General features: G+C 41.3%; 1 protein-coding gene across 3 annotated transcripts in view; it reads right to left on the bottom strand.

Annotated features, from left to right (window-relative positions):
- Positions 1 to 14,250, bottom strand: part of BCHE (butyrylcholinesterase) — a 45,398-nt gene that overhangs the window by 6,193 nt on the left and 24,955 nt on the right. For all 3 annotated transcript variants that reach the window (XM_015638267.2, XM_015638268.1, XM_015638266.1), the window contains exon 3: positions 1,375 to 1,541. In XM_015638267.2, coding sequence (XP_015493753.1) covers positions 1,375 to 1,541 — 167 coding nt within the window. The remainder of the gene's footprint in view (positions 1 to 1,374; positions 1,542 to 14,250) is intronic.

Genomic DNA, 14,250 nt, shown 5'->3' with positions numbered 1-14,250 from the left:
TCCTCTCCTCTCCTCTCCTCTCCTCTCCTCCTTAGTTAAGCTCAGCCCATTTGTAGTTTCCACATTTTTCCCTGGGGTTTCCCTGCCAGGTTAAAGGAATATGAAAATGTAAAAGAGTTCAGTTCTCCTGGCTCAGCACAAAGTTGTCAGAATCTTTGAAACCTCCCTGAAATCCACCCGTAATTGGGAACGCTGTGATTTTAAAATCACACTGTAGGCTTCATAAATTATTCATTTTACCTACTGATTTCGTGTCTCTTGATTTAATTGAAAAACATCTGTTGAATTGAGAGGGGATAAAAGTTGAGCCATAATACAGTCACAGACTCAAATGAGGAAGGAATAAATTATTTCAGAAGGAATCATCTGTGCACCATGACAGTTTACATATTTTTAAGGCTTACGAGTTTTTTAGGATGAGCATTCAAACTGAGTCTTAGAGAAAGATTTTAAATTACTAATTAACATCTTAAAAGTGTATCTCATTTTTGAAATGAGACTTTCCTTCAGTCAAGCTTCAGAATGTGATTCTAGAGGTGCAAAATCACTTTATAAAATCAATTCCTTTTGAAATCCAGAGCACAGAGGCTTTGGTAAAACAGTGCCATTGCTCTTCGAAAAATTTGGGTCTTCTGTGTTCAACTGACCTTAAAGTTTTAAACAATTGTACTTTTCTTGGCAGTGAAACCTCATAAATCCATTGTTTACATGGCCAGGCACAAATCAGCTCTGTTTTCTATAGGCAAATCCTGCAGCCTCTGGGTTGTCAGCAATGTTTCTCCAGAAATAAAACACAGGGCTCTCACGTGAGCTGGAAACCACAATCCCCTCTTGGCAGTGCCACTTCATCTCCTCGGGGGATCAGTTGCATAAAACAGAATCCCATAAATAATAGGTAATATAAGCCAAATATAACATCCTGTAACAGTTTATACAGAACATCTGAAGCCTCCAGAATTCCCAGTGCAAACTCCCCTTTAGCTGATTCTCCTGATCTCTCCAGCACCCAGGAACGCTGGTGGCACCAAGGCTCTTTTGGGGGGTACCAAAGAACAGAGGATTCAGTGCTCACATTGTGGCAGCATCTGAATTTTAGGACAGAAAATCTCCAAATCACGAAGTCCTGGCCCTTGGTGTGCCCCTGGGTTTTGTCCTGGTACAAAATAGGGTGGTGACCCCAAGCCAGAAGCACAGGGCACATTCTGGGGTCCACCCTCAACACAGTTTTATCCAACACCAACTCAGTTTTACCCAGCTGAACATCCCAGTCACAAACAGGAACAAAAAGATGAGAACCCAATTATCACATCAACATCTAGCAAACTATCCTTGCAGAAATGTTTTATATAAAAGCATCTAGAAGAGATTTGTTACCTGTCATTTCCACGACTTTGGGGAAAAAGTGTTTCCAGAATCGACACTGCTGAGCTCGTAGTTTTGTCAGTACCTCAGAAGTGTTGGTGTTCAGTGTCAAATATTTTTGGTCAGTACTAGTGAAGACTGGCCATCTTATTCCATTAGTCAGGGTCCCGTTTGGAGCTCTAAATGAGAAAAGAAACACTTCATTTACAATGAGAAACCACCTCAGCACACAATAAAGCGTGGTTTGGGTTTATTTAATCGTTGTTCAGCTTAAGTGTGTTAGTTTGGAGTGACTGATGTGTCCTTTGGGAAGTAACAGGGGAAAAAAGCCAGATAAATTTGATTTACCCTCATTTGAAGAAAATAATTCCCCTTTTGAGGTGTTCTGGGTTCATCAAAGGGGAAAACTTAATAAAAGATCATATTCAAGCAACTTTTTGAATCTGGATATTCTCACAGAGGCTGTGAATGATTAGGGATGACTCTAGAAGTAACCAGCCTGCCAGTCTGAGAGGTTGAGTGGTTTGTGGTTTAGTTTGAATGCTTTGATCCCTTCAGATGGACAAACAGATTGGAATAAATGACTGGGATGAACAAATAATGTCTGAACTGGGGTAAGATCTGTGTTGGAAGAGAGAACAATTATTCCTCATTAAGAAGGAGCTCCCCTCCTGGAGGAGTGTTGGGTCTGGTTAGTGAAGGGCCAAATGGGAACAATCTGAAATCTTGTGGGAACTGGGAAGAGACACAGAGGGCTTGACCCTTTATAAAACAGCTCTGCCTGTGAAAGGAGCACAGCTGTTGGCATTAAAAGAGTTGTGATAAATATTTATAAAACAACAGAATTCATAAGGCTCTAAGGACAGGCATCCAGATTTCACCTCCAGAAATGACAGGATCTGTGTGAGGGGGAAAAATGGTCTAAATGTGTAGGAGACAACAAAATGGGCAGTGTTACATTAGGGAACAAACAAAACAGAGCATGAATTTTAGGAAAATAAGTAGATTTGTTTTTCAAACAGTCCCAGATCACCATTAGCTCAGAAGAAGTTAAAAATAGAAATGAACCATTTTATATCAGGGCAAGCACAAGGAGCCATTTTCTTTCCTAGAAGCTGATCTCAAGGAATTTGGGATTTAGGGCAGAGCAGCAGTAATTGATGATTCTCAGAGGGATAAATTAACTCTGAGCTCAGTTCATCTTTTTGAACCTCTCTTATTTTTCACCAGGACTCCTCCTGGAGGCAAAGAGGAGTCCAGGGAGTGGAGCCCATTTGGGTTCTGCTTCCCAAGAGAGGGAACGAGGCAAGAGGTGTGGATGGGAGCACTCAGGGCACAAGATGCTGAAGCAATATCGATATCTCTCAGTTAATTCTGAATTAATCAAGTTCTCAGCCCATGTTTTTGCGTTCTGGGGTCTTTGGCTTTGGCTGCTCCAAGAACCAATGCTGGAATAAGAGCTCCAGGCTGTCATTTCCTGAACTGCTCCTTTCTTCACCGATTTTTCTTGACTAATTCCGATCTGATTAACCCATGGCACTTTTTTAAAGTGCACATTTATTTGTGGCTCCTGAGAATGATGACTTAAGCAGAGCTGACTTGCACTTCAGTTCAAGATCAGGACGCTAATGGTGCTGTCAGTATTCATTTAACAGCTTTTATGCTATGAAATAAATCATGACATCCCACATTATAATTTACAGGTGTGTGGGGGGATTACACAATGCCTCGATGGCTACAGATGTATTTTACTAAAAAATGATTGAAAGAACTGTCAGGTGAACTCAGCACTTTAAAGTGTCCATGAACCTGCTGATTATGACAATCTCTGCATTTCTAGGAAGTTTACTGTTCAAAGAAATGCCCAGTAATTTCCTTCTTGCCTTTATTATTGAAATTTTCCCAAGTTAAAAAGCAGCTCCCAGTCAGAGCAAAAGTGGAGATCACAGGAGTATAATTTGGAACAAGTTATGATTATAACCTTGTTGTTCCCTCACAATTACTGTTCATCCCTTCTTATTAATAACTTCATGATGAGAATTGCAGTGCCCAGAATAGGCTGTAAAATTCCCTGTTCTTTGCACCAAATTCAAAGTAATAATATTCATAGAGAACAGTGAAATTATGGTGGGGATATCTTCAGTGAGCAGACAGGAATCCAATACCCTGCACAAATGTGTCTCTGCCCATTTAGGTTTGGATGGACAACCTTTGGTGATCGATTACAGAAACTTGAAAAAAAATAAAAAAAGTTCCATTTGCACAGAAATCTCCATTCTATCATCTTTTATCAATTCCTTAAAGCTCTGCTCTTTTATCTTCTGGTACAGCTGAATCATCTGTGCCTCAGTAATTCCAGTTTTACCACTTCAGTGCTGGCACTGGGGCCTGATGTTGTGTCCTGTAAAGGGTTTGGGTTGTGCATCTTCAAGACAGGCCTCTGTTTTGTGTTTTTATCTTGTCAAAACACCTTTCTTGGACAAGATTTATTCAGAGAAGGCCTGAATTTTGTTTGGAGAAAATCATCAAATATTATGTCTTGGAAGGGACCTTGGAATATCCAACCTTCTGAAATGAGCAGGGACATCTTCAGTTAGACCAGGAACGTGAGCTTCAGTGAAGATCTTAAAAAGAATCTTTTTCTTTTTCCCTTTTTACCATTTGCAGGAGCAGTTCTTAAGGCAATGAAGAAATACAATTCTTTGAATTGCTCCCAGAAAAGAAATGCAAGAAAGCAAAGCAAAGCAAAACCAAACTAAACCAAACAAAAAAAACAACCTCAAACCACCTGTGTTTAAACTCTGATGTAAACAGAATTTGTCTCATTCCTGCAGCTATGTTTTCTCTTTGCATATGCCCTGGAATTATGGGCTGGATTCTCCCTACTCTGGTAGTGGCACAGCAGCTCATTTATAATAAATTGTTTTGTTAAATATGTCTTGAAGTGGAAGTTTCTTGGTTGTACTTGTTACTTAGATCAGGCTCTTCCCCCTTTGGGTTTTTCCATCCACAATTGCCAACAACTTTAAGTTTTCAAGATTAATTTATAGCAGTGTAGTAAATTGGATATAGGCGTGAAGAAGGATTTGGAAGAGCTTATTAACCAATTATTTCTCTGTATTTAATATTCATCTTCAGCAATTTTAGAAAGAGAAAGTTAATTTCATTGAAATGGAAAAAGCAACATGAACAGAGCTCTGTTAATCATAATAAACATACATACATTACCATTCTCATTAATATGATCAATATAGCCTGAGAAACAATACCAGCTCACTGCATTTGTATTAATATCCACACAGCGTTACCTTTACAAATGGTTTATCATACAGATGCACAAAAAAAAAATGTAATTCATCATCTGACTGGTTTTGGTAAACATTCAGGATATAAAGTACCTGGAAAATATTCCCTTTATTTTTGTGAGCAAGCTCTGCACAGCAGAGTGAAAACTCAGAGTGAATTCCATCGTTAACACAGAGCTTATTCTTTTGTAGTGTTCAGCTGTATTTTGAAGTCCAGAATGGAAAACATTCTCTGCTAACCCTCCTGAAAACATGTTTAGGCTGTTTTGGGATTTACCTTTGTAAAACAAGTGTCCTACAGTCCAGCTTAGACCGTCCCAAGCTTTCACCATGTCCCTGTTCAGCTGCTCTGCTTGTGACTCACGTTGTGCGTTTCTCCAGAGCACAAGAAAAACAATCCCACATCTCAGTGCCCACTAAGATGAAGGAAAATGAATGATAATTCTGCTGCACCCTCTGCTTCCCCTGAGCAGGAGGAGCAGAAATCCAAGGGAGACCTGTCCCTGTCAGTGTGAGTGGATTGGCTTCGCCCTGGCTGGGACTGACGATGCTCGTTTCCAACTTGGCCCCTTTTCTTGTAAAAGCTGGTTTCAAGGCAGGAGGGAGGGACTGTCAATCCCTTTTGCTGGCTTTTGTGATCCCTGGAGGCTGCTGGCCAGCACTGGCAATCAGCTGGTGTCCATGGAATGGGATTTTATGGAATGTTATCACAAGAAAACTGGGAAGGGGGATGGCCTTGGAGGGAATGCAAGTGCAAAAATAACCCCAACTCTTGCAGATTTCCTGCAGCTGCACTACAGAACCTCTGAGAATTATGGAAACAGTCAGTTCAGCATCAAACAGCAGGGAAAACCTAAAAATTTCACCCCAAGGGTAGCTCTGGGACAGAGGGGTGCTTCTACACCTGTCTGGTGGCTGGATGATCTCAAAGGTCTAAACCAAACAGATGAACCTTTTCTTTGTTTTTATCCCCTCACATTTTGGGAGAAAACATTTTGTTGTTTTCCCTCTTTCCCACTTGGACAGGAGGACACTCCTAATTAGCAGGAATGCTGATGAGCAGCTCCAGGCCCTCCTGGAGGGATGGGAAGTGTTTGTGGCATGAGTCAGGCCAGCACAGCCAGATGTCCCACATGATTCCTCAAGGCCAGGATGGGTGATATTTATACCTCTGCTCATTTTCTCATTGCAGCACACTGGCTGCCAGGTTAATCTCAATTTGGGGGGCTGGTGTGGTCCCCAGGGGGATGATGGGGTAGAGACAGCAGGAGGTTTTGTGAGGCTTTGTTTGCATGGCATTGTGGATGTGAAAAAATAGTGATTGGTTTCTTAAAATGTAAGTAATTAAACATTTCTCATGTAACTGATTTAAATTATTACATAAGTGAAATTAAAAAAAAAATAATTCTCATACGATTGTTCCTTAATAAAGTGCAAAAATCCTGATTTTTTGACATTTGAGCCGTACTGAGATTCCCAGAGTAAGGGAAGAAAGGGCTCCTCTGCTGAGCACTACGAGTCCCAGGGATGTGCAGACTCGAATCCTTCAAAGTCCCTCTGTAATCAGCTGGTTCTGGGAAGTTCATTATACCCTGCTGTGCTCAGCTCTCACTCCCAGATCACACACACCAGTCCATAATCCACTGACTGCAAAGTGTCCCCGAGCCAGAGCGAAGGGAAACTGCTTTGCACGTTCTAGCCTGGGTAAATATTATTCCTTCTGCTGATCCCTGAAGAAAGCAGCAGGATCCAGCTGGCAAAGTCCTTAACTGAGAGAAACTGGAGAAGAACCTTCACAGCCAGGCTTTCTTACACCTTCACAGGCTAAATAAAGCTCAGGATATTCCTTCCAGATTCCAGCCTGGACACAGCAGCTGCCTCTTTAAATGCCTTTAACTATAAATTATCGTGGGATGTGCTATTATGACCAATATCAGTTTCAGGAAATGAAGCAACAAGCTGTTATTCTTTTTTTATTTTATTTTTTTTCTTTGTGTTATTTGTGCTATTTGTTATTATGTTTTTTGTCTTGTGCTCTGCTCCACAGAGCCTCTTGGAGCACCCATTGAGTTGAAACAATTCTTGCTCATGGATGTCACGAATTCCTGCTCGATACAAGGTATTTGCCATAAATAATGGAGCATTTGAGACATTTAAATGCAGGATGTTCTGCCCCAGCTCTTTTCTGAGCATTTAGGAGCTGGGTGCTTCCAACCCCTGGCTCCTGGACAGGAGCCTGCCCTGGTGTCAGGAGAAATAACGAGTTTGAGCCAGAGCTAACGAGCCCTTCAACCCCTGCCTGCATTTCTGACCCTCTGGGCCTTGCTGCACATGGGTCTCCTTCACTCTGAAATGCTCCAGCCAAGTTTGGGGCTGCTTCAGGAACCCCAAACTCCACACAAAACATGGGAGGGATGGGATTTTACCATGCAAGGTCCAGACCTGTCCAGCTGTTTGTGGCAGTGATGATTTCACACCTTCTCCAGGACTCAGGTTCTGGTGTGAATATTCACATTTCATATTTACATCGCTTTTGGGTAGACATGAGAGAGGCAACACACCAGCTTAGTCCTTCTTTATGCTGAAAGAACAATTTCACCTCTCTTTTCCCCAATGTTCCTGTAAAGTATTTTGTGAGATCCTTCTGCCCTTTTGTGTGGTATCAATTTCAGCTTTCAAGGGCCACTTTTCAAAGCTGTTATTTCTTAACAGTCTTGGCTGCAGGAAGAGCTCAAATGGAACTATAGCTTTTAGTCTTAACTTGTAGGGGTTGAAGAGGGATATTTGGAAATGGAAGAAGGTCCTGAACCCCGCTGAGACCTTGAAGGAGGAAGAACCTTCCATAACAGGTAAGTAAAAGAATAAGTAGACAAGAAGGCACGTGGCACTTGCCCTTTTAGTCATCCTCTGAGGCTGTTTTATCTCCTCTGCAACCCTTCTTCCTCCTCATGACCTGCAAGACCACAAACTTACACAATATCTTACCCAGAATTACTCCCTGGAACAAAGCAGGGCTTAATCAGAAAAGAGAGGGCGTGAAGGGAGAGAAAAATGTTTTTTATAGCCATAAAACTATTAATACTGTGTTTTAAACTCCCAGTCTCTTTGGTAAAATTTGTCAGCCCAGCTGGTTCTGAGAAAGAGTAAATACTGTGCTCATGGATATTATTGCTGGTTCCATTCCTTCCTTTCTCTGCCATTAATAAAGTTCATCCCAGGCACTCAGAAATTGTTGGATAAATGTGTTCAGTGCTTTTCTTATCTCTAGAGACTAAATTTGCAATTGAGACTGTGTAGTTGATACTACGCCAGGATATGATAGCTGAGATTTGTTTTCAATGGAAATTGCCCTAATCATGATTTATTTTCAGGATGGATGCTCCACAGAGCCCTGCACCAACCAAAATCCTCTGGATTCCGTCGTGTCCTGATGGATTTCATCACAGTGGCATTTTTCTTTATATTTTCTACTACTGTTTTATTTCTGTGAGTGGGAGGAAGTGCATGAGTCACAAACTTTCACGACCATGTAATCAAGGCCAAATTGAGCACTCCTAAAAATGAAACTATTGGGTAGCTTTCAGGAGGGGGCAATTTGTGTTACTGCTTCATCAGAAACTGAACCACTGCAGCTTCATACTGGGAAATGTAAACAAGAAGATAGAGTGCTCTCAACCCCCTCCCCAAATATTTAAAATAATAATAATAATAATAATAATAATAATAATAGTTTCTTATGGTGGAAATTCATTGTAGGTTTGACATTTACAAGGGGAAGTTCCATATGACTTTCTTTGATAAAGAAATTTGAATTATGCCCCACTCTTGTAACTTCTTCTGAGTCTCTGTTTTGAACTGCAGCAAGAGGGACATCTCCAAATTCCAGCAGGTGCACTGGGAGCCGTGGAAGGGTTGATCTTAAGAAGAAACAATTTGAAAAGAGAGGAGAAACTTCTTTAAAGTTCCTCTCTTTCAAAATTGAGAGGGTTTTCTGGAAATTACAGTATGCAGATTACTTTATTACTAGGAAGAAGCCATCTGTTAAACCTCTGAGCATTTCCAGTTGTACAGAAAATTCACTTGGAGATTGCACCATGAATAAGATCCGTGAGAGGCACATATTTAAAAGTTCATTAAAATGAAGAACTTTGTTAGAATTTAAAAAATCACTGTATTTTAGCAGCTGTTCCAGTAGGAGGAGGTGTAAATTTGAGGTAATGCTCTTTAGGACTTGTATTTTATGAAATTAAGAAGTTCTCTAATGTTCCTGCAAGGAAGGGTAGAAGGCACAGATGGTGGCCAGAAGTGTCTGGGAAAGCAGAGGATGGCAGCTTTCAATTTTATATTTTTTATAGAATTGTGTAACATCACCAACTGTGAGCACAAAATGCCCAATTTCTACCAACACGGCTTCATATTCTTGGGGACAGAATCTCCCAAATCCCAACACTGAATTTCTAACTACATTTCCCCATCACTGCCTTCCCCTGCAGCTGATTGAAAACAGAATTAAACACCAAATTGAGCTCCCTTCAAAAAGGTGGTGTTGGGTAACCTCTGCTGCTCCTCATTTCCTCTCCTCTCGCCTTTGCCACTTCCCTGGAACAGCCAATCTCTGGCGTTGGGGAGTAAATTAAAATGTGCACTGAGAGGTTTCCATTCCTTCTGCAACACTCCTCAGCATCACTCCAGATTAGTGTTCCAGAACCACCTGGAAAAATGAGGTTTGCAGACCTTTCCAACTTCCATTTCTGCTTCCTGATGATGGAACAAGGACTGAGCTGCAGAAAAGCAGCACGGAAGAAGAGTGGCCCTTGACAAAGGGATTAAGTGTGAGTGAACATTAATTAGGACTTCTCAGTGCCTTTTGGAACCACGTATTTACATGCCTGTAAAATACATTCTCTCTGAAGTGCCTGGTTTTTATGTGAACCTGCCCCAGATACAACTCATGATAAGTCCATGTGTGCCCTTCCTTCATTTCTCTGCTCTCAGGTTTTTTCTCCCCCTCAAGTAGTTTGTGAGTCTTTCAGATATTTTCTGCTCTCATATTTCAATCTCATTTTTGTTCTTTCTTCTTTGTGCATTTCTTGCTCACCTGATGTCTTGCAGCAGTTACATTTCCCCTCTTCCTTTTCCGATTTCCTTCCCACCAAGCACTAAAATATTTCCACCCAGGCTTCTTAGGGCTACTCCCAAATTTGAGGTGGCAATCACACCATGGTTTTATTTCACTCTTGAAATGTTTATTTCTCTTCATGCCTCTCCTTTCCCCAGACTGTGTCTGTGTAGAGGCTTTGGGCCTTGGGACAGCAGGGAGCACTGTCTAGTACAGGCTCTTTAACCTGTCACAGTTATGAGGAAAGGTAGAGCCACATCCAACATTTGAATCCAACTGAATTAGGTTGGAAAGGACCTCCAGGATCTTTAGGTCCAACTGCTGACCCAGCACTGCCAAGGCCACCCCGTCCCATGTCCCCAAGTGCCACATCCAGGAGGATTTTAGATCCCTCAAGGGACGGGGACTGCACCACATTCCTGGGCAGATTTTACCAGGGCAGGACATCCCTTTACACAAGAAATTTTCCACATATCCAACCTAATCCTCCCTTGGGGCAGCTTGAGGCCATTTCCACTTGTCCTGTTCCCTGGGAGCAGAGCCTGACCCCACCTCACTGCCCCTCCTGGCAGGGACTTGTGCAGAGCCAGAAGGTCCCTCCTGGTCCCCCTTTTCTCCAGGCTGAGCCCCTTCCCAGCTCCATTTCTTTCTCCAGACTCCCCTCAGACCTCCCTGTCCTCCAGGGCTCCACCTTGCTCAGCCCCAGTGAATCACCACTGATTGATCCCTCACCCTCTGAATTCCAGCTTGCCCTGCTCCACAAAGCACTGCCATCCTCTGCATTTCCGCCCTGGCTTTTAGCTTTATTCTCACTCAAAGACTCCTACAATATTTGGACATTTCCTTAATAGATGTTCTCATCTCCTGTTTGAAAATAATGCTTTGACTCATCTGTTGGAGGGAGGAAAATCCGCGTGGACAGAATTGCTTTTGCTGCACATTTGGAAAAGAAAGAGACATCTTCCTGTAATCTGCAATATTTGTAATAAAATTAAACCAACCTCAGCAATTTGTACCCCAAACTTGTTTTCAAAAGACATCTGAATCAAACACTCCTGTTTTCAGTTTTGGAATTCAATGACAGCTTGTCAGCTTGCAAGCTGGAGAGAGAGAGATGCCTGCTGAGGTGAGTCTCTGCTCACTGATATTTTCCATGATCTGCTGTTTCCTACTTGTTTGCTAAAAAGGTTTTTCCATTACTGATTCTGAATATAACAATGGATGGAAACTCTGGTAAAGATGATGAGTCACTTTTAAGAACTCAGAACCAAAGGTGGAAAAATAGGAGTAAATTTTCTTTAAAATTAAACTTTTTTTTTTTAGGTTTTTTTTTTTGAGACTGTAATTTCTGCAATTTCTTTGCCTAGAAATTACTCACATGAAAGACAGTGAATGAGAGAGTAAATGTGTCCTTTTTTTGGTCAAAGTGAAAGCTTTGATTTTCCCTAACATGGGGAAGAAAGTCTTTCCTTACACATTTTTGTATTTTTGGGACACTCTCTCCTGCTTTGTTCATACTCTTCTTTTTTTTCTTAAATCCAAAAATCTTGTTGTCTGAATTCTTAACCTGATCAGGAAAAATCACTTGTTAAGGTGAAACATGAATTTTTCTGGAAGGGTGTGAGATGTCAGGAGCAGCTGAGGAAAAGCTCCTCTTGTTCACCCTGAGCTCTGGCTCTGGAGTGTTTGAAGACCCTGTGAAGATCAAAGTGACTCCAATCCAAAAACTTTCCTCTCTCCCTGTGAGCACGAGCGAATCCCTGTCAGAAATACAGCCCACAGTAAATTTCTTCCCCTGAAATGGCTCAGAGGGACATAAAACTCCCAACTTCCTGAGCTATAAGGAAATTAAAAGTGGTTGGAGTTTTTTATTTTTATTTTTTCCCAGTATATTCTGTCCTTCCCATACCCAGAGTATATAGGTCCCCAGTTCAAGTGCTGCCTGGACTCTATATGAGGCTGTTGGTTTTGTTCTCACTGCTCTGAAACTACTCTCTATAAACAGCTTGTGATAAGTTGGTAACAAAAGCTCTGAAATTTATTATGTGTCTACCAGCAGAACATCAGGGAAAGGCAATAATAACCAGACAAAGTGCTTCACAGCTTTAGTGGGACAATCAAAGCCTCACAAATTCCCCTAAAACATAGGAGGAAATATTTCAAAGGCTTCACTTTATAGAAAAAGCTGCAAAGATTTGTTTCAGCAGTTGTAAAACTGGCAGGGAGACAAGTTTTGCCCGTTTCCTTTTATCCAAAACATTTTTCAAAAAGCCTTAAAAAATATTATCATTGCGTGCCCTGTTATGTTCTTGCTCAGCTTTTCAGCTCATCTGATTTGTCTGGCTCTTGTCACTGTGCACCTCTCATGACTAAAGAACACAATTACCAAATCTAAGGGATGAAACAATGCAAAAGGCACCCACAGGTCTGGGATCCCATCTAGTTTTTTTCAGGATAAATAAAATTTCCCCTTTCCTGGGGCTTGGGATTTGTAGGACCTGTGAGTGTCACCTGCCTGCTTTCAAAAGCTTTCTGAAGAATAACAAAAGTGTGGCCAAAAAAGAAACTTTAAAAGTGTTTAAAAGGAAAGATTGATATTTTTTTCACGAGCCTGGCTTAAAATCCAGTGTGCTGGGAAGAATTTAGGAGAAGACCACTGAAAATTAACAATATTGTTAAAATGAATGTTGTTTCCACACAAACACAATCATAGCAGAGCTGATCCAGCACTTTTCATGACACCACACTACGGTTTCCTGCTGAATCCAATCTGCCCATCTCTCTTTGTCTAACTGGGATGATATCTGCTATTTTACCAAATGATTTTGAGGCTATGAATTGATATTCAGCTGCCAATACCCTTAAATGCAAGAATAACCTGAGGCACCCCAGGTCAAGGTGAAGGGAGGAATTTAACCTCAAAGTGTGAATCAAGAACTTTGATTTTGGAATCTGTTCTTTCTTATAACCCAAATATTTTATTAGGCTTGATTTATTCAGACAGCAGGAGTAATAAGTCTCTTTGTTTCCTTGCTGGTAGAGCAAGGATTTTTCAGGGCATGATGAAAATGTTGCTCTTTCAAGGCTCAAATGTCTGAAAAATAAAAGTATTCCATGGAATATCTTAACAACACTTGGAAAGGCTGGGATATTTGGCCAAACCTACTTGATACCCAAAATCAGTCATGAAAAAGCAGGATTTTCATAGACTATGTAAATATATGTCAGATTCCTAGAAATGGCACTATTCCCTGGGATCCAGAAGAGAGATACTGCAGCCTAACATCAGCACCAACTCCAGGGCTCACAGGAGAAATGTGTGTTCCTGTCTCCTACAGAAGCCTCTATATCTCCATTCCCTGTTTATGTTCAAAATAGGAATTTTCCTGTATTTTTCCAGGAAAAATCAGTAATCACTGATGTCTATTTTTAGCCAGGATGTGAAATAGGAAGTGCCCAGAGATTTGGAAGGTTGCATCCACTCCTGCTGGGGATGGTGGTGGAATGGGGAGGCCCTGGGCTGGCTGGCAGTGTCCTTTCAGTTACTGAGAAATGCAGAAATCAAGAATTTCCCACTCTTGGGAAGCTTTGAAGGAGTCACTTTCTGTCCCCAACATCTTTTCTTTTGTCCTTACATGGCATTAAGGATTTCTCACAAGTTTTCTTTGTTTTTATCCCTCCAATTCTCTCTCCCATCCCTCTGTGGGGGAAAAGGGCAGCAGTTTTGTGGGTTTTAGCTGCTGGCTGGGGTTAAACCATGACAGAAACAGAAATTGCTCCTAAGTGCATGTTTTTATTTTTCCTATCAGTATTTTTATTCCTCACATGATAATAAAACCCAGAGAACACTAAAGTCAAAGTTTGGGCTTGAAGGCTCCCTCATGAGGAGCAGCTCTGGCACCTTTCAGTCCCTCCCAGCCAGAAAACACCAGGAAAAACAAGATTTCTTCCAGTTTTGTTGACTCTACTTCTTCTCCTTTCCTCTGCAGGCTGCTCTCCCCTCCCTTGTGCTTTTGTACTTCAGCACATTAGAATATTAGGTCAAACACCCTCACTAAAAAATGTGCTGTACAATATTTCTCATTTTTTCTTGATTTTTCTCTTCATCTGCTGGAGACATCAGTGGTAATTTTCCCCTCAGAGGTTTGCCCTTTGATCATGCCAGAGTTTCCTATAAACATTATGTCAAAACAGGGCTTCCCCAGCTCCTTATAAATCTTTGCTGTGCTCAAATATGTGCTGGGGAAAAAAAAAAGGATCCCTCATTAATCTTGAAATTATTAGGAATTTTTATTACTTCCCTACTCCTTGATCCCTCTGAAGAATGGGATACAGAGCTTTAGGCTTCTCTGATCTGAATAATGAGTCAAGGGTCACACTGAGGGTTAATCCTGATCTGATTTTTCTTAACGCAGAAATTGCTGGATTGTATTGTTTTTCCCAATAATGATGGTTAGGATCCCC

This window comes from Parus major, chromosome 9 (assembly GCF_001522545.3).
Source record: "Parus major isolate Abel chromosome 9, Parus_major1.1, whole genome shotgun sequence".
Taxonomy (NCBI): domain Eukaryota; kingdom Metazoa; phylum Chordata; class Aves; order Passeriformes; family Paridae; genus Parus; species Parus major.
Note: the sequence above shows the minus strand (reverse complement) of the source record. Positions and strands in the feature narration are given on the sequence as shown.